This window comes from Tauraco erythrolophus, chromosome 23 (genome assembly GCF_009769465.1).
Source record: "Tauraco erythrolophus isolate bTauEry1 chromosome 23, bTauEry1.pri, whole genome shotgun sequence".
Taxonomy (NCBI): Eukaryota; Metazoa; Chordata; class Aves; order Musophagiformes; family Musophagidae; genus Tauraco; species Tauraco erythrolophus.
Genome location: NC_141487.1, coordinates 3,104,573 through 3,126,118, shown reverse-complemented (window position 1 = coordinate 3,126,118; position 21,546 = coordinate 3,104,573). Strand labels below are relative to the sequence as shown.

The window sequence follows — 21,546 nt, the reverse complement described above, 5'->3', positions numbered from 1 at the left end:
TTCAGCAAGAGCTACCAGTGTGATATAGGTGATCTAAACCCCCTCATGCACTTGAGAAAAATTTGTCAGATGCTGCATGCATACTGGTAAAATATTGATCAGGCGCATGGGTTTTAGATTACTCTACTGCATAAAGGTAAGATTCACTACCAAATATTACAGCACCAACTTCTGGAAGTGCTGGATAACATGTGAACACTGGCAAGTGATCTTTACCTTATTACTCTGGACATTTGTGGAAGCTTTCATTGGTGCCATGCAAGTCTACAGTGCTTTACAAACTCCAAAGCAGTAAGAAAACCACACTGCATTTAACAAATACTATTAACCTAGCATTAGGAAAAATCAAAATGTGAATTGGGAAGAGAAATTAAAGCAGTGTCAGAAAAGACCAGGAGAGGTAGGAAAAAAGATCCCATAAGTAACATTTGGTTAGCTATGAACAACAACAAAATGTCTTTGGTTTGTTTTACAGGCCCTGAAAATAGTTGAAACAAGCAACCATGCCATTCTACACCAGAAAATACAAGTGCTTCTTATTTTGTAAGAACTAAAGAATATTCCTGTATTGGTGTGAGAAGATGATCCATGGAAAATAGGGTGGAAAATTCCAGATCTATGGGGATCCCACACAACTCTAAGGACTCTTCCCCTCCAATCCCTCCACCAGACTACAGAGTATGGAACATTTCATAGGATTTTTACTAACCAAGAGTTGACTAAAGAAAAGAATATGCAGTAAGAAAAAAGCCCAGCAGCAATGAGATTTACGTCTGAAATGTGATTTGCAGGTAATACATGCTAGCTTGATTTTTAAATGCTACCAGCAAAGATTATTTCACATTACATTTTATGCATTTATTTAAAAAAAACATATCCAGAACCTTTTAAGTGTTTTTGGCTGGTTAAGTGCTTGTGGCATGTTTAACTACAAAACGATGTATCGAAAAGGAGGAATTAGTTTCAGAGAGTACCAATTATTTACAAATTTAGAAAAATATTAGGTATTGGAAGCTAAAAAACTCTCCACTATTGATACAGATTTTCTGCTTTTGAGACTTGTGTTGATATGATGCAAAATATGGTAGGCCCAGCTGGAACTGACCTACCAATGGAAAGCTTGCTCATCTGACTGTTGCACCAGGAATTTCCTATCTTCTCTTGTTGCAGAGACATGCAGGGATTAAAATATACATCCTGAATTAAAGGGTGCTTGGAAAATACCCAGTTTTGATGGGTCACTTTAACCAGTTACTCAGCACACTTTAGAGCTGACATGTAGAAGCTTTTGAATTAGTGTATACAATTTTTTTCTTTCTGTCTCATTTTCTAACTGTAAAGTTGGCTTGTTTGAGAACATGTGCAACACCAGATCAGAAGACATTAATGAAGTACAACATCTTTGGAATCTGCAGCTTTTCTATGGCCCATTTAGTGCAGCCGTGCCTGAACGCAGAGAGTTCAGAGCAGAGGTTTTATATGTCAAGTGGCTGCAATGCATCGTGTTTGGAGTAAAAATCATGATAATCCATATGGTCAATAACTGTTAAACATGTCAACTTATCTAGATTTGCTTTTCTGTTTCTTTCACATGCCATGAACTATCATATCAATTTGAGCTTTGGAAATAAAAATTATTATGTAAATTGTCTTATTTTACAATAATTGTTCTTTATTTTCTTTAAAAACTTTATAAACATGTTTTAAACTTCACTCAATTTTCCTCAATTATTTTGCTCATTTTGTCAGTGCAGTGTCTAGAACAGTTCATTTGACACTGATAAATGAAGCTATCATCAAAACTCAGTATGTGAGAAAAATAATTTGGAAGTCTTTAGTGCAGTTCTTAAGCTCAAATAGTGGAGCACTCAAGTCTGTGATGGATGAGTAGTAAGCTTTGTCTTCAGACTGGTCTATGCTGAGAAGAACTGCAGACTAGATCCAAAGGCTGTGATTTCAAGATACTTTCAAGGTGACTTTTTGTCCCATCTATAAAAGAAGCTAGTTTTCTGAAGTCTGAATTTAGACTTTTAGCCAATCTCAGAATTAAAGCGTATTTGGATACAAGGTTTTGATTTTTAGCTTGCTGTCAGTAAATACAGTTGTCTCCAAATTGCTAAGCTTACACTTCTAGTAATACTTCACCTGGAACAGTCATTCTCTTCCTTACCAAAGGAAGATTCTAAACTAAAGTTTTCCCACAGGAATGACTTTCCCCTTGAATAACTATTCCCACCACATTACAAGCAATATCCACAGTTAAGCAATTTATAATGAAGCTGAAATGTACCTTTACTTGTATACCTTGCTTTGAGTCTGCTCTGATAAAACACAATCAAGATTTACTACATGTAGAGTGTAATTATAATGATGCAGCCACCCAAGGATGCAACTACCAGTAAGAAATTTGCTATGTGTTTGAATTTACCTATGACTCATTGCATCCTGCAGCATTCCTCGTGTAACAAAGTCATGCAGTTTACCCCATCATTTCTGAAAGTTCTGGTATATTAAGTCAGTTATCTTTCAAGAAAGCAAATCTGCAGTCTTACAGATAAGCACAAGGTCTCATCCCTGAAATACAATTCACATACACCTTAACACACTTTCCAGTTCCTGTGACTCAGTTCAGTTGAAGACATTTATCTTGCTAGGAGGAGTTTAGCTTTTCACACTAGCATCCTTTGCCCCTGTACTTTTAGGTTACAGTACTTAACAGAGGTCAAATTACTTCGATTACTTTGTTTCCAAGTGTCCATACATCCTGCTGTTTTTGTTTTTAAAAAGAGAATTATAACCAAGTTTCATGCATGACTGGTTTATTTGCATATGTGACTTCTATGAATTAGCTGTAGGAAGACTACCACTTTTTTTATTGTGGCAACATAAGAATAGTAATTTCTGTAACTCTAGATTTAATTTCTTCTCTGTACTGGAAGCTACCCCATAAGATGCATCTGATATCTGACCAAATGCTTGCCATATGGAATTATGAATTATTCAACCACTGTAGGGAACAGCACAGATGTCACCAGTTTCTTCTGCACCAGCTCAGTTGCTGCTAACTTGCAAATACCACAAAATGAGAAAACCCTTCTTATGCTAGTTCTGAATATTGGTTAAGCCAGAAGTAACAAGACCCTATTTGAAAAAGACATAGCATTAGAGCAGACAACCTTTTTGGGAAGTTGAGTCTTCCTGGATCATGTACAGAACACCAGTTGAACAGCTTGCATTCTGCTCCCGTAAACTGTGCTTTGCTCCTACTCCAGAATCTCTCACTAAGAGCTATTTTAACTTCATATACCAAATACCTAAGTTATCTGGTCTTAACTGAGCCTTTATATTCTGCCCTCTAGTTTAACAAGAGTTTTATTAGTCTTAGGTGAAAAGAAGTAATCCTCTAACCAAATGGCTTATGCTCCACTGAAACATTATTTGGGGGGCTCCCAGCACTGAAGACTCAGTATTAAATATTGTGGTGTGCTAAATCTGAACCTGTAAAGTGTGAAGCCAATAACTTCCTTCTGATTATCAGCTGGAGTACAGGATACTCAGCAAATGGCTAAAAAGCCAGCAAGGGCTCTGAAGAATCAGAAACCCTTCATTATTCTGTCAACATGAAGAAACAGCAACTGCTACTGCATTCATACATTTAACATTCTGATAACCTTGATACCACCTTGCTGCCTAGAAATCTCAAGTGCAGAACATTCCATTCAGCTTCGAGCAAGCTTCAAACAGTGGCTTCTTCATGAAAAGCTTTATTATTATCATATTTATTATGTGTTTATATGCTACTGCAGAACTCTTAATTCCCTTTCGTAACTTCATGACACATTCTAGAAATATAGGCTAAAAATCCACACACAGGTCCATATTCCATATGCAAACTACTGTAGCATTTTAGGACTGAGCTTTCATTGACTTGCACTATTTAGTTTCCCGTTACTACTTCAGGACTTCAAAGGTAAGTTGAACACAATCTACACTTTTTTTTGGTAGAATTTATGTGGAAGATGGGATCTTTTCTGCTTTGCAAGAAGTCAAACAGCACATTGTCCTAGGGCAAATACTTCTGTAAGCTGAAATGAATGATCAGTATACATGCTTGCAGAATCAATGCCCAAGGTCAGGAGACTTCCTATGCATGAGAACACATCAGGAAACAACAGCTCCATACTTTCACCAGCTGGCCAGGTTTGATTTTTATGCACTGGTAATAACATTCAATATATCAACACTTGCTTTTAACTTAAAAGTCCTTACTCCTCATCACATTCATTCCTTTATAGTTAGTAACAGTCATGTTCCTTTTTGCAGCTTGGCTTTGAGTCATGAATGTGGCTCTCCCTAACAGACAAGCAGGCACCAGGCTTCCTGTGAGAATGCCAGATGTCACTAAAAAATATCATAAACATAGTTGTCCCCTTGTATTTACGTCTGTGAGGAAGATATACAGCAGTAGTATCTATGAAGTAATGACTTGATGCATCAATGTTTATAATACTTCTAGGCATCAGTACAGCAATTCCTACAACAGTTCATCTAAGGCATGTTTTCACTGTAAGAACAGAAAATGTCAGAAGAATGAACTCGAGAAAACTAGCAATAATTAAATATGAACCAGAAGAATTATGGAGAGCTCAAGTTACTCCTATAAATGTAAAAAGTGTTCGTTTACAGTTAAATACCAATTAAAACATGCAGCAATTGCTTTTCAATATAATTACTATTTTAAGAACACCTGCAGTATGCTATTGCAAGTATCTCAACCACGTATTTCATTAAAAAGATAAGTACAACCTGCACATTAACACTTTCTGTAAAGTTCTTAAACTCAAAAGCACTGATGTATCATTCACATGAGGATGGCAAGTACGACCTCCAGTTCAGGAGAGTACGATACACAGATTGACTTGCCAAGGGTTACAACCACAGGTAAGGGAAAAGCCCCCAACCCAGGAATCTTTAAACATCAGTCCTGTCACAGCTTTGTATTCATTCAAATGAAGTGATGTTCCATCATGCTTTATAACATGATCCTTAATATTCTGTAATACAAGATGGCAACAAAGGACACAAGGGAAAAAAGCAACTTAATCTACCAAGAATCCTCAGGTCAGAAGTACGCTCTGATTATTTTTGATGAAAAAACATTCCATCTAAAAACAATTTATCCTCTACCATCTGAAGTTTTGTAGTCTAGATACTACTGAACCACTACAATTTAAAGCTTAATTCATAACTGGCCTACACCATGCCCAAAAACATTGTTACAGCTATTTATACTCATCTATTTAATCAGATGAAGTATCAGATGAACCACACCCATCCCTTCCCAGACAGTTTTCTTAACCTGAAGTATTAATCATGCTGAAGTTCTCAGCATCTAGTTTTGTTAGCCAACTACTGATGGAGATGGAAGGTAATAGTGGAGATGTAACTTGACACGAGGTGCCACAACGAGAAGTTTGAATTAGTGCTTTGTACTTTTTTCACAGCTGCAGCACAGAGGCACTTACATATAAATAAACCCAGCCTCACACTAGCCATGTGTCTTTGTCCAGGCCTTGTGGATTTAGGCATGGGACCAAACCCACAGCTCCCCCTGCTCTGCAACAAACAGTTGGACTGCAACACAAAGATCCCCATTCAATCATGCAGCTTGTTAGGCTCTTCCAGGCTGAAGAAGTCTAATTTTCAGACCCTGGTAAATGCTAAATTGGCAAGTGTCTTGCAGGCAAGGAGTGCTGCACATTCCATGCATTTTCAAGGTTGTGTTCTGTTTCCAGAAAGCAGTTGGGCAAGGATGATTGATTTTGAGAGTACAAAACGAAAGCTAAACAGTGCCATCCACAAAAAAGTGGAAAACGGAAGGAGCAGGGAAAACTGAAAACTGCAAAACATACTCTTCACTAAGATTTAGTTTTCATTAACATTTCCAGATTGAGCTAAAATGAAACTATGGACTTGCCCACCTGTGGGGCTATTTCAGATATTAAGCCACATCTGTATTCAAATCAGCTTGCAACAGGGAAGAAAATTGTTAAGAATGTTTTATTCTGACATATTAGAAGTTTGTCTCAAAAATATCATTTCTCTGAAGTCAGGCATACAGAGGCTCTAGGTCAATATGATATTTTCCTGGTCCACACTTGAGGTTGTCACAGAATCATAGCTCTAAAGCGTTGTCTGGGATCTCACAGCACAAACACAAGGATAAGGAACCACTTACCTCATCCTGGGCCTCTCTTGCAGTATTAGGGAGGGAAGGAAGAAGTGTTTCAATAAGGGGTTAGGGTCATCCACTTCTAGTCAATGATTTAACTCAGTTGCAGGTCAGTGTCGCCTTTAAGTTGTTACCAATCTTCTTGTAGGAAAAATGAGTGGAAGGACTTATGTACTACAGGGAAATCTATTTTCTTAAAACATCAGTAGCTTCCTGTTCTGCATAGAACACCACAGGGGTCCTCTGAAGAATAGGACAGATTCTTTCTACAATGTTTTCCCTCAAAAACCAGAGGGAGCGCCAATTTTTACCCAGGTTTTATTGGAATTGTTACTGCATTGCATCAGTATCATCTTACTTTACTTCCTTTCCTATTGGAAGATAAGGTTGCAATTACTTTCTGCTACTCTGGAATGACTAAACATTTTCTAACAAGGCAATTTTAGATGTACTGATGTTTGTCTTAGGAAATTAGTACTGTATGTCTCATTTGAGCTGGGAAGCAACTCCATTTCCTGCTTTTATCAACCATGTTATCCTCAAATAACACATTCCTTTAGAGTCATGTGGATATTTTGCCTCATGACATGTTTGATTCATCCTATACAGGAAACAGGGAAGGAATGAGCAGGTTCAGCAGGTGTACTCAAGGGAAAAGAGATGGGAACAGCAACTCTTCCTCATTTCCTATCTACCATTTCGCAAAAAAAAACCACAGGAGTTGAATAAACAAGTAATAACTGAGCGTAGCATATACATGCTAGCTTACTTCGTGAAGGAACATCCTCTCTGTGCCCTTAGCACTGATGCAGTTTGCTGAGAAATAAGGGACAGCCATTTGCTGAACTGTCAGTGTTTTCCTCCTTACACCCATACAAACTATTTATACAAAGAGAATTAAGAAAAGTCCACTTCTCAACTTATATATAGCTTTAGAAACTGGTGGTACAAGAGATTTTGATCCCAAACCCAGCCCTTAAAGGTAAGTTGTATAACAAAATACATCTTATGTTTTTAACTGGCAGCCTTTTCTTTACTAGTAAAGTAGTGAAAGAATTTACGCAGTATAAGTTGCTGCATAAAGTAGCTTCTGTGGTCCTGAGCTGGACTTAGCCTGAAGAAAATACTCCTGGCACTAAGATCTATCTCTTTGTAAGAAACAAAATATTAATGAGATGAAAACATACTTTGCTATTAACCACAACTCACAGGCAGGCAAACCTTGCCATCTGTTCATTTAAACCTAGAAGCACTGAACTTAAATGTTTAACTCAATTACAAAGTTTCCCCTTGAAAACAGTTTTCTTGATGGATTTTTCTAGCTCATTTTGTCTCGATTAATAATTAGCTTACTTCAACAAGCATGGTTGATTGAGCAGAAAGTACAGAAGTATCAGAGGAGGTAAAGCTTTCATGCTTGCATTTCATGCAGAAAACTGAGAAAGAACCACCAGAATGACTTAAAATTTGATACACATAACAAGAAGCAATGTATAAAGAAATACACAAGCAGAATACTGAAGTGAAAGACTCCTCACTGCAGGCTAGTAATGCACACTCAGTAACCTGTATCGTAGCACCAGCTAGTGGTAAGAATTACTGAAGGCATTTTTACAAGAAAAATGAACGTGTTCATAATAGAAAAGCTTCAGTTTATTATATATTGCCTCCTAGCCATCAAACCTGATTTTCTTTTTAAAATGTTTCCAACAAAACCAAAGTAAAATACCCGTTTCACTGAGTATGCCTACACCATCTTCACAGCATATCAAGTGTTTTTGATTGATCCAGTTGCTAGCACTTGGAAGAAGCAGTAGTATAGACAACCACCAGATGCTTTCTTCATACTCAGTGCTATTTCATCCTCAAGAGTCAGCTTGCCACTACACAAGTAGTAGGTAGCTAAAACATGAGCTAAACGCTACTCTTACCATGCTTTCCCTTCCACAGAGTATTGCCAACATTTCCTCTCAACATAAGCTTAAACACAAGCAATATTTAAGTGATTAATTCAGCCAAGAACCTTGTGGTCCTCCATTTTCTGGACTCAATCCTGTGGTGTTAGAAACTGTTTACAGAGGCAGTTCTAAAACATCTACTCACATTTACAATGTATACCACTCAATGTCAGTTGATAAATTTAAGTTTACCTAAATTTAAATGGACTTTATCTTTATCCTTGTGTCACTGTTGGTGTAATTGACACAGATCAATTTTAACTGGTTACTGGAAAATACCAGCAAGGCCTCTAAGGTAGAATAACTGGAATCAACGTAGTTCAATATATGTAATACTGATCATGCCTTAAGTTTCTCCAAAACTTGAAGTCTGCTTTCACAGATGAAGTAAAAGTTTGATATCACATACTCTATTCTTGTGTCTCAAAAGGCAGCAGAAATTTGTGAAGATGATCATAGAATTTAATCCATTACAAGTCACTGCATGAACAATACAAGGATTCTACAAAGCCATTTTATTGCCCCTTTTGGTTTAATGAGTCCCAGTGACAGCAAAAGAGATGAGTATTAGCATTGGACAACTCAACAACAACACTCAGGCTACTTCAAGCAATTCCAAGAGTGAAGTGTGTATTTTCCAAGTGATTTATTATCACATGCAACATATTATTATTCAAGGATACCCTTATAACAGACTCACAAGTATTTGACCTAGATACTGACTAGATATTTGCAGTGTGGCTTATCTGCATCCCTTGTGTATTTGTTCATTCTATTCTATAGAGCAGAAGTTCTTGTACTAACTTTGTCAGGTTGGTACTTACCACTACACCCAGAAGCTAGCACTCATCACAGGCATTCTCATCTATACCCTAAGGAGATCTAGAGCATTGATAATTGGCTTATTGTAGTGCTTTCTTTAATTATTAATTCATTATTGTGATGAAGGGGCTAGGTTGTAGACAGACAGACTCACTACAGTATTTTGAAAGCTTTTGATAATATTTCTAGCAGACAAAAGTACCCTACCTTTTTCTTCTCACTTTTCTTTCATGCTTGATCTTTTCTTCATGTTACTTCTGTCATCTTGAATTTTGGAAAGAAGAATCCGCTGTAAGACAAACAGAAATGCTATACTACACAGTACTAAATGAGAATCTTTTACTATAGATACAGCAGTGATGCTCACAGTTTAAAAGAAAGTTTTTTTGTCAGAAATGATTTCTTTAATGCACTGACTATCCTTTTATTCTTTGAAAGGTCTTAGGGATGTTTCAAGCTAACAATTGCAAATCTCAAGCCTAGAGAAGATTGTGCACCCATTTGTATAAGAATGGAAATAAATAGGATACAGGTATAGCAGTATATTTACTACCAAATAGCTGACACAGTTGAACAAACAGCTTAGGAATACCTATGGGAAGGCCAGGACCACAAACAGCTCATTCTAATAATAACATTGCAACTGGTAGTTACCAACATTATGGATAAACTGATAGCAGCAGAAAAGTTTTTTCCACTTTTTGCAGTCACACACAAAATATGCTTATGACTGTTACATTTTATACAGCTTTTAAAAGAATATTACTGTTTTCTACACTGAAAATGGAGTGAAAATAACGAAGTAACACTTTAGAACATCTACAGGTGTGAGTTCCTTAGTTTACAGATAAAACCATAAATGCAAATCAATCTAAAAGCCTATCCTGTCTTACATAGGAATTAGCAAACTCTTCAACATTTAGATTCTTTTGCTTACTCTTATAGCAGTTACAGTCTTATTAACAGACTAAAAAAAAGTTTGAGTAGTATAGCTTGTTTAAGTATTCCAAATTCTTTTAACATTTATAACATAAACCTTCTAATAAGCTATGAACTTTAACAAGAAGTTTTTTTAGAAGTATTAGCTTTTGTTATCATACAGCTATAACCTTGTTATTAGTAGCAGTTACACACACAAAAACAAAACTACCTGAGAAAAGACTGTTTCTACGTAATCCAGAGCTCCAGCTTTTCAAAAGTCTCTTCTTTACCTACAACATAATAGTACAATAATAGTACAATAGTACATAATAGTACAATAAGAAATAGTTAATAGAATAAGCAGTAAGTGTTAAAGCCAACATAAAGTTAGGTAGCATTTATAAGTGACTACAGTTAGAAAGAATTTCATATCTGTTTAGCATTACATTTCTACACAATAAGGAATAAAATTATGTTTTTGAACAAATAGAAACAATTTAAGGTTTAAAAAACATTCATTAAAAAGCTGTTAAACAACTATTTAATACTAAAATATATTAAAAAAAATTTCCAAATCTTCAATTAAAGCAAGTGTAAGCCAAGAAAATAATCTCAACCACACAAGATTCCTACTCTATCAATACAAAAAGCCCAAATCTCTAAGAAAAAAAAAAAAAGCTTCAAACACCACTTAAAAAAAACCCAAACAAACAAAACAGCCTGACTGAAAACAAACTCACCTCCACACTCTAGCTTTTAGCCTGGAATTACTAAGGCCTTCCACCATGACTTTTAAAGTGACATTCTCCAATCAGTAGCAGGGTGAGTCTTCAAATTAAGCCTCTGAAAGGCCAGTACAGCCTTGACCAGGAAGGAATAGAGAAGTGGTATTAGTACTTGATAAGAAGCCTTTATTCCTTTCAGCCTTAAATGAGTGAGTAAACATTCATGCTAGAGTAATGAAGTTATAAAAACAAAACTAAATTAATAAGTTCAAAGGAAATGCTAAAAAAAAAAAGGGTTCTGTAGCTAGCACTGTAAGTTTTCAGGTTAGCTTGTTGATACCTACCCTGCCTGGTTTACAATCTCAATAATACCTCTAGAATGCAGGAAAAATACAGGAAAAAAGTTAAAGTAGTAAGAAGGCAATGGGCTAATTTATTCTTTAAAAGGGATGTGTTTTGAGCTCTTTTGGAAATGTTTTCTGGAACTATAAATATGTTAAATAGAGAAAAATTGCAATTTGCATTTTTCGTGATGCTTTTGGGATAGCTTATACTTAATCTTGAAGGTAGAAAGGTTTGTACTCTAGCTGATACAGTATGTATTTTGTTCCGTTTTCATCTTCTCTGTTACAGGTATAAGGCTCTAACATGCCAAATGGCAGCCTTGTTTTTTCTTAAAATAGCCCCAAAACTTACACAGGTGTAATCAGTCTAGCTTACTTATAAAACTAAATGTTAATACAGCTAAAATAGAATTAATTTAGCCTAATAAGTTCACATAGTTTAAACATATTTATATGAGGATTTATTACTACTAAAATTACAGGTTTCAATCCTAAGTAACACTTTAAAATATAAACATATCCTGAGTAATCCAGGTGGGAAGAGCACTGTGTCCTGTTATTTTTCAGTTTTTCTGTTGCTCGGCAAAGCTAAGCATTAATACAGAGGCATTCAAATTTTCTGGCTTCTGAGTGTACGTTTTCCTTATGCTTGAAAGGTTATCTTTGTAGCTATGTTTGTTGGAAATATGGTGGACTGTTTTAAAAAGCTTTAGTTTGATAGGAGCAGGTAGCCAGGTGATTTGCTTGGCTACTGGCTGAGGAAACCCTTCCAGCTTCATGGAATGGGACTCCTCTGTCCTGCTACTATATGAGTACTTTGTGCATCCAGGCTTATTGACAGTCTTAATGTTACTCCTTGATGTGCATGCACAATGAATATGAAACCAAAATAATCCAAGAAGTGTAAAACGTTACTGAATTTTAGACCTCTAATCTGTATTCATGACTCCCATCTCCTAAGGATTTAAGTCAGGGGAGTTTCCTCTGGAAAAATGGCAATTTCTTAACACTTCCATGTAAAAAATACTCCTCCCAGGAGGATTCTATCTCTTCGACAGCATTATGGATACAAAATTCAAGTGAGCGGTAAGATTATTTCACTCTTCGAATTAAAGAAAGGGAGACACTGTCATGCTCTGCAACACAAACACCTCCCAGGAGGTAAGTTTGGGGTTTTTTTTCTTCCCTCTCAGGTACTTGCTCGGAAATCACAGTGAGAAAAATCTGACTTACACAGGACAGCACAACATAGGTGCAGCAGAAACGGGCTCAGCCTGCAAGACTGAGGCCGGAGAAACCGCCCGCGCCTCTCCAGGGGCAGGGGCTGTTTCCATCCATCACCTCCAGTTATTCAAATCATTTCCCCTCAGTCACTGGGTTTTCTCTTTCGTTTTCAGTCAGAGGCGAGAAAACCACCTCCCTTGCGGAGCTGCGTTACTAGGAAAGAAGAAAAACAGACAAAAAAGAAAAGGAATAGGGAAAGAGAACCTGCTCTTCTCCACAGCTCATTGTCTGGGATGAGGGTGGTGGCTGGAGGCCGCGGCGCGGAGGCCAGCTGCGGCAGGTGGGGTGAGCTGAGTTCCCGGGGAAACACTGGGGGTGAGAGGGGTGCGGGGAGCCGGGGGCGGCGGAGAGGGGGCGGCGGAGCGGCCCCGCTCCGGAGGGGGGTCCCGCGGCGGGGGCCCTGCCCGCTGGCCTCCCCCCAACGTCACTTCCGAGCCTGGAGACAAAATGGCGCCCGGATGGTGCCAGAGCTGAGGCCGCTCCGCGCCTCTCCAAGCCGGGCCGCGGGCGGCGGCGGCGGCGCAGGTGAGAGGGAGGCGGAGGAGCCGCCGCGCTGCCCGCGGGCGCCGCCGCGCCGGAGGGCGGGACGGGGCGTGGGGGCGGTGGGCAGAGCCAGCGGCGCCGGGGCCGGGGGCGCGGCTGGGAGGGGGCCCGGCGCGGGAGGAGGGGACGGCGGCGGCGGCCCGGCCCGCGGAGGAGCCTCCTTCGGGGGGGTGGAGCCGCTCCGGTGGGGGCCCGGGGGGAGGTGGCTGCCGGGGCCGCAGCGGGGGCGTGCGGGCAGCGGCTGCAGGTGCGAGGAGCGAGCGCGGGACTTGCGCGCTGCGGGAGAGCCGTGCGGAGAGAGGGTGCCCGGGGAGGAGGAGGGAGCGGGATGGCGGCAGAGGCCTTTTGGAAGAAGGTGCTCCATCCCCTGGGCTGTGGGTTTTTTTTGTTTTTTTCCTTGAAAACGCTGCCTCGGAGGTGTCAGCTGGTGAGGCAGAGCTCTCGAGCCGCTGCCAGCCTGGCACCGCGAGGAAACTGTCACAGTTGGCATGGTTCGTGACACACAGTCTCCAAAAGTTTTGGCAGGTCACACGCCTCCAAGCTCGCTGCCGAGCTGGCTGAGAGGAGGGGGCTTGGGGAAATTAATTTCAGAACTGGCTTCCTCAGTGGAAATGCCCTTCCTAGGATGTGTCACGTAAATCAGAGGTTTCTTCCCGGCGGTGCAGTGGTACTGTGGTGCGAGAGAGAAGATCTGTGTGTAAGGCGTTTTGGACAGATACAGAGTAGTGTCTTCAAGTACATTTTATACTCGAAGGCAGAGCAGCATGTGGAGCACTGCTGATAACTGTCTCATGAGCAAGTAGCTGAAGTCTTCAGTGAAGTTTCTACTGGTGAAGCTGGAAAATTTCCATTTTGGAACGGTAAAGAAAACTTCAAGTTGTTTTCAGCTGTTGAAGAAGAAAGGGAGATGTTGTGGCACCCACTATCTGATCATTTAGTGGCAAAATAAATATTTTTGTTATTTTACGTTTGAGTGATCAACAGTGGACAGCTTTTGAAAACAAGACCGCTTGCGTTTCTGATGCCCAGCCTGTGCTCTTCACTTCGGGCATGTTATCTGGATGCAAAGTCTTTTTCAGTTTATTCAGACACATTAAGTAGATTAGGAGAACAGGAGATGTACAGCAGCGTGGCATGTAATTATTATGTTGTTGTCTTTTGACACTTGCCACATTTTAATAAAAACGATGTGCATGTTAAGAATTCAGGTATGCTTTCCTTGGTAGAGACAGACCTCCAGCTCTTCCGAATGTTGAAACGTGTGGTGGTGAATCAGTGGTAGCATTGGCACTTCTCAGGTAGAGAACCGCATCATTGGTAGGTGGGGGAGTGACTTTTAAGAAACAAAAGAACTATTGGACTTGTAGAGACAGCGACGAGAACCATGTAGCAGTAACTGTTGATTTTAAAGCGTTATAGCTCCCAGATTTGCTAGGGCAAAAGTGTCTCAACAGCCTGTCTGCCCATGGCATAGAGCATAAAAGTGAGGCCATGTTTCACTTCTAGGGAAACTCTAGTTAACGTTGAATAAAAGACACTTTGGATAATAGATTTTAGATGGAAATGCCATGATGAGTATGGTGTTTGGAGATTCCTGAATCAGTGCCTGTTTGGTGTAGGTATAGGGATCTGAAGAACAACCTTCTTCCAGAGTAGTGTGGAAGATGAGGGAAGGAAGTCGAAGTACTCACTTTTCTACGTGAATATTTGCTTGAAAATGGAAGAGAAGTAAAGCAGAAAGTCAAAGTGAATGACTTTTTTTTTTTTCTGTAAAAACTAAAATGCTTCTTGAAGTCCATCTTCCAATGCAGTGATGTCCACGTTTCAGTGCTTTACATAAAAGCCTGTATCCTTAGGGCTAAACAAGTAGTAGTATATGAAAAGAAGCTCTGAATATTGTTGCTTACTAGATGACTGCTGAAAATAGAAGTTCAGAGAGACTTAGAGATGACCAGTATGATAATGTATTTCTGTATTGTTAGTGTCCAGTTTATTTGCAGTGTGCCTGCAAGACCTTCGAGTGAGGATCTAAAACAGAAAAAAAAAAAAAAAACAAAAAAACCCCAAAAAATTAGTCTGTGGCTTATAGCAGTAGCACAGTACCTTGGTCATAGTGAGACAGTTGCTTACTGGTGGAGACTGGAGACTGCTGCTTGTATATTTTTTGTCTGGGATTTATAAACAGCTGGAGTTCATAAGCTCATGTGTGTTGAATACCTACCTGCACTGGCACACTTTTGTGAAGTGCTGCAATATATTTGCTGTTGCATTTGTTCATATGTGAAAGGGCAGGTATGATCCTGATACTTTACGCCTTCCCTCCAATTAAATAATTGCTTTTACCAATATGGTTTTTCTCTGATTGTTTTCTTAGCTGAAAAAGATTTCTTCTCTGCCTTTGTATAAAACATGCCTGTAGACAAAAGTGGGAGACTGAGTCCTGTACTGTAAAAATAAATGATTGAAATGGACTTTTTCACATAGCAGTAAATCAGCAATGTACTTGTCTGAGAAAATTTTCATTTGCATTTACTGTCTTTGCAAGTAGAATTAAAAGATGTACTTACGTCTGAAGATTGGAATGGTGTTTCTGTATATTTGCAGTTGTTAGAGGCGTGTTATTTTCTGTTGCTTCTCTTGACTAGTTGCTGTTTAATTAATTTAATTAATAAACTCAGATTTTACTTTCATGTTGGCGATTCCTTGACACAGTTATCTGAATAAATCTTTCTAAGGTATAACAGTTTATTTGGTTACATGGCAGTAAGCAAAACGTTTTGTCTTCGTGGACAATAGGTAGGAGGTTTTAGTTTTCAGAAGATCATTGTTTGCCCATTTTTTTTTCTCCATTCTTATTCTGGCAGTCTTGAGTAATTGAAAATGTCTTTGCAATTAAGTGCCCATAGATATCTAGTACATATTTTAATCTTTCAGAGTTAACATGAACTTAAATTTTTTTTTGGCAAACTTTTTTTCACTTAATACATTGAAAATTTGTGGATTAGGGTGTTTTCCATATTGAATTGAAAAAATGTCCTGCTGTTAAAAAAAACATAGTTAAAAATCATGTGCTGCAACTAAAAGCTAAAAGAAAAAGATGATTCCCGAAGCCCTGCGGTGTGCCAGCCTGAACCCCTGGTCATCGGAAAAGCAGAGTGTTGAGACTTTCAGGTTTTGTTCCTGGTTCTGTAATGGACATGTTTTTACCCAAGCAGTGATGTAATGCATGTCCCATTTTCAGCTTCCAAAATAGGATTGATTCTCTTCTGCCTGGTTTTTCCTTTCTCTGAATCAGAAGCAACATTCTCTTTCAAAGTGCTTTCTGATTCTGGGATTTTTTTTTTTTTTAAAACCACATACAGAAATGATAAATATGGCTCATAAAATCAGAAGGTAGACTGTTTAGTGTAACCTAGGAGTGCTTACTCGAAGTACCATCTGATTTAGTTTGAAAAAGACAATCTGTAATGTTGGTTTTGTATAAAATTACTTGCTCTTGTTTGCAAACTTCATTCCTGGTAACTTATATTTTTTTGTAAGGGAATATTTCAAATTCTTAAGCGTAGAATTCAGAAACAAGGTCAAAATGTTTTTTCTTTCAAGTATTTAGTTTTAGAGTGACCACAGTGTTTCCTGTACAAATGCCTCATATATTCTTCCCTAAATAAGTATAATTTGTTGCCTAACAATGGGCCCTTCTAAATACACTTTTCAGAAACTCTTACAGGATGCAGTAGATCTTCTTTCTCTGTGTTTGCTTCCCAGATGCTTTAATGTTTTGAGAAAGTGCATAGTATTTTTGTGCTCATGAGATACAGTTGTCGGTAGTGGTTTGAAATAAATATGACTTGACAAGGTTTTCTGGAAGCTAATTTAAAAAAATCAGCTTAGTGGTGAGTGTGCTTTGTTTTTTGGCATAGAATCTTTATCTTTTCTTAAAGACTTCAGTGAATCTTCAAGGTTTACTGTGGTAGACATTATGAACAGTATTCAGGTCTTCGACTGGTAGACGTGGGTATATGGTGCTGTTGAAGGTGGAGGAAAGGTTGAATCGAAATAGTTGTTACCTGCAGTTGATAGAGCTGCTGACGTGACTTTTTCAAAGTACTAACACAGTCATAGACTATTGCTGACTTTAAAACTGATGTAATGTGGCCATCATTGCTTCTTTAAATGCATTATTTCGCAATTTCCCTGATGACTGCTCAGACCAGTATCATTTTCTTTGGGGCTTTCCTGGAAAATCCTGCATTGGACTTGACTGTATGTGTAGCTAAAAAGTCAATAGCGTATGAAGTGAAAGCTGCTTTCTGCCTGCAGTGACAAGAGTAAATATGTTCTTGGTAGTCTTTGATCATATGGGGAGCTAATATTTGTGCAGCAGTTGTAGAATTTGTTTTGTGTTTTCTTGTTTTTACTGAACTTTGTGTGCTAGAAGTTAACCCCCAAATTTAGTGTTACAGATCCTTTGTCTTCTGTTCTTATGTCATGTTTTGTTTAGGTAGAAACAAAACTAGTGACTGTACCTAAGTCTGTATGTAGTCGTAATTTTTTTTTTTTCCAGTGCAATTAATCTTTCTTTCCACATAGTTGAGTTCATGGTTAACAAAACAGGTAACATGGAGGAAGGAAAAGGTGGGGAAATATTTTCAGGCATTTTGTCAGTTAGAGAGCTCATAGATCAGAACGGCAGGTATAAAATTTTAAGATGAAGTGTGTGTTTTAAGTTAATAACTTTATAAATACTTGTCAAAGCTTTTGGCTTACTGTAGCTTAATTTCTACTCTAATTGTATTTTATGGTCAACTGGTTCCTTTGGTAACTTGTAGCTGATGAGTAGTAGCACAGTCTGTTCAGAATCTACCTCAGCTGTCTTATGTGGATGTTTAAATACATCAGTATATTAAGATTTGTCATCTTCTCCAAAGAAGTACTATTGAGAGGTTTGGATATAACCAGTGCTATGAAAGCTGAATAAGCAATTTGTAAAAATACTGGGGTTATTTTTTTGTTTTGAAAATTATTTGAAAACAGTATTAATTCTGAGCAAAATATTTTTGAATTAGCAGATGGAATACAAGAAAAGTATCTTTTTACTGCTCACATTAATCAAAAAGAAAAAAATTTTTGACTGCTTTTCAAAGTTTTTTATGAGTTTATTTAACAACTTGGGTAAGGAAACTCAGCTAAGAGGAAATGTTTGGCTTGACCAGACTTTCCTTTAGCATTGGCCCCTTCCACCCATCGCTTAATTAATATTTACTTGTTGTCTCTCAAATTCTTTACATTTAGTGGCTGAGAAGTGATGGTATTGAATGTTTGCTTCTGTAAGAGTGCTTTAAATCCTGATTGGCTTTCCGTATGTAGGGTTCTGGGTTAAATGCCTTCCTCATTTATTCGGTGTTGAAACTGTCATTTACTGCAGTGGAACGTATGTGCACTTAGTACAGGGGGTTTTCTAAATCACTTTGCAGGACCGTGATAGAAAATGGTTATGTGAACATTTAAGCCCTTGTCACTGATCATCTTCAGTGAGAGGGAGGCGAAAAGGTAGAAGCAGGCAGCTGGAGTCGATAACTGCTTAAACTTGTACGCTACAGCCGTAGTAGCTCGTCAGGCTGTGCTCTAAAATCATGTCAATAAAAAGTTCTTGTTTTTGTTGTCTTCATGTGAGTAATCGTTTTTTGTTTTGTAGCCAAGTATAGAAAAACAAGACATTTGTTACTAAAAATAAATTGTTTTTCACACTAGGAAATGTTTTGATGCCTCTCTTGCTATCCAAAATATTTAATTTGTAAATGGACATTGTGTGGGTATTGTCTCAGTGAAGAATGAATAAGACCACTGGATTTTTCTGTTATTCAGACCTCGTCTCAAGTACAGGAGTTTATACTGACTCCCAATTTTTACATTTTCTTTAATCAGCATTTCCATGTGCTAAGGCGACTTTCAGCAGATGACAGCCAGTCTATGGATCGCATTTCAGGAACCATTTGCCTGAAGCATTTGTGTAAAAATGTCTGCGGTAGAAATTGCATTTGTCAGGAGGGAAAATGAGTGAAGATACAAAGCTGGGGAAGGAAAGGTTATGGGGAAGGAAAGGTTATGGGGAAGGAAAGGTTATGGGGAAGACACGTGAGAAACAACTGTGTGCTAATGTGTGAGAAACGTAGATCCAAAGGGACGTTATTGTCATGGCAAGATTTAACGATCTCAGGAGTGACTGTAACTAGCCATGAAACCTGTGGAGTGTTCCCTACTTGTTCAGTAGTTTCTTGGTGTTGGCTGTGTTCGCTGTCAGAGTTAGAGAAAATTTTAAAAAATCAAATGCTTGGGATGTATCATTCCTAGGGATTGATTTCTATTTGACAGATGTACTGAAATAAGTTAGAAAGTTGTAACAGTGCATTCCAAAAAGGATGCTTTTCTTTGGATGCTTGAAAGCTGTTCAGATGGAACTCCTTGACCCATAACTGGTCTTTGCTGGCAAACTGTAAATCCCACAGGACCAGTAGCAGAACTGGAACTGAAATACAGATGCTTCAACTCTCTGTCTAAATGCTCATGTAGTATGGAACTATCAGGACAAAAGGAGGTAATCCTGGAAGAGCAAGATACAACAGAAATACCATTTTCAAGAAAGTTTTTCCTTTTCTTATGAATTTCTTAAGCAGCGCAACATTTGTATGACACTTGACAGTATTTTCACTGTTATGCAGCATTAAGAATTGTTACAGTGCAAAGATGTGAGGGATTGTATGAAATTTATTTGAAGTATATCTTACTTGAATGTATTTTAAATTAAATGTTAATATTTATACAAAGTACTTAGTAAAAAAAAATCAGTTAATCATTGGTATAATAAGGAAACTAAAGACAGGGAAGAAATAGCAGTACTTGAATAAAGTGCTTTAAGTGATTAGGTACCAGTTAACTTCCAAAAAAGGATATTGTTCGTTTATTGAAAATTCTGTATGATGCCAAGAAGGATAGTGTTTCCAGCCTAACTTGCAGTCATGCTTTTTTGTATGTATTTTTTTTAAAAAAGAAGGGCGAGTTGATGTGCTAAACTCTTAGATACGGCATTGTTCTGATTAGTTTTGTCTTAAGTCATGAGTTTCCGAACGTGATGCCTACCTGAACAAGGAATTTTTGTTAGAAACCTTTTGAAATCTCAGGCTTCTGTTCAACAAGAACGCCAAATGCGTTAGTGTAATAAAATAGCTTAATAAAAAGCCCTATTCTATGGAAGAATTTCCTGTTTCTAGTAAGGGAGAGCGGTGAATCAAATTAATGCATTTTTTTTCATTTGAAAACCACTCAAGGTCTCTCATAATGCTTTGATGCTAAATTCTAAAGAGATCTGACTCCTGAAGTTCTCAAAAGTACTCCCCTTCTTGAACAAGCTAACTTGTTTTTAAAAGCAAATGAAACAGTCCTACTTGAACACGTTTCTGTTGCATCATCAGTTAAAACTGGGAGAAAGATTAACTATAGATAGCCAATCTTGAGATTATTCATGTACATTTGAACAACAAAACTATAGCTTGGAGCAGATTTTTTGGTAAAGCAATATGCTCCTTTGAGACAAATGCTTTAGGAAGAGAAACGACAGGTCTGTGTGTACTTTCAATTCAATGTAAATTTGTAGGTAGGTACGTGTTACAATTGTCTGTTTTTCTTTTTAGGGCTCATGTAATCAAAGGAGTTTCTTTGTTGTGTGTATCTTTTCAGAACACAACAGGAATTCAAAATGAATCAGGTGAGTATAAATGTAAGACTTTATCAAAATACTTAGATGTTAGAACAGTTAATTATTAATAAGAAAAGTAAATCATCCACTAAAAAAGAAATGTTCCTTAAAAGCATCAGTGTCATTCAATTTCATAATCCTGCTTTCCACAACCTGTATGCTTGTGAGGTTTATTTCATTTCATGGATTTAAGTTTTTTGTGCGTGAATTCCCTTTAGCAGCATGTAATTTATTACTGCTGGCACCTCTTAGAAGAACACGTCTCCAGAAAAATCTATTTCATTCTGAGGCTTTTGGTAATAATTCAGCTCCTTATAAAAGGGGCTTGAAAATTGAAGGCTTCCATTTTTCTCTCTCTTTTTTTTTTTTTAACCACGTTACCATTTGAAATGTGCAGTGAACAATCTGTCACAGAAATTGATTGATTAGGAAGTTTCACACTTTTCTGGAACCGTAAGCATTTCTCCTAGAATCAAGTGAAAAGGCTGGGAAAGCACGTTTCTTTTGTGATGCAGCACTCTACTATATGGATGCAAGAACATCCTGACTGGAGGGTGGTGTTTCAATCAGTGCCAAGTGTACACGAATTTATTTTGCATTTGCCTATCCAAGTGGGAATTACACATCTGTTCGTCTATCATGCAAAATGGTATTACTTAAAGATACTTATAGAAGAAGTATATGTTGCCTTAAATTTTTCTTGTAAGTACTTCTCTCTCTGGATTATTTTATGAAGTCACTCTGGTGTGGGAATGTGAGCATGGGATATTACACTGAAGGAATGCTGTTTTTAATTTACTAAAAAAGTTGGCTATGAACAGAAGCTTTTTTAGCCAGAAACAGCCACAGTACACGGTAATGTAAAATGCTTTCTATACTTTTTTATTGATGCCTGTATCTAATAAGTGCTTTTATTGCCATTTATGCACTTATTTGATCATCAGCAGCATTGAATACAATTAGC

The 21,546-nt window shown here is 37.9% G+C and overlaps 1 protein-coding gene across 1 annotated transcript in view; it reads left to right on the top strand.

Moving 5' to 3' along the window:
* Nucleotides 1-20,576: 20,576 nt before the first annotated feature.
* PRDM2 (PR/SET domain 2) overlaps nt 20,577-21,546 on the top strand; it is a 62,192-nt gene continuing 61,222 nt past the window's right edge. The window contains exon 1 of the mRNA XM_086625587.1: nt 20,577-20,591. Within this exon, the coding sequence (XP_086481713.1) occupies nt 20,583-20,591 (9 nt within the window). The 5' untranslated portion in view covers nt 20,577-20,582. The remainder of the gene's footprint in view (nt 20,592-21,546) is intronic.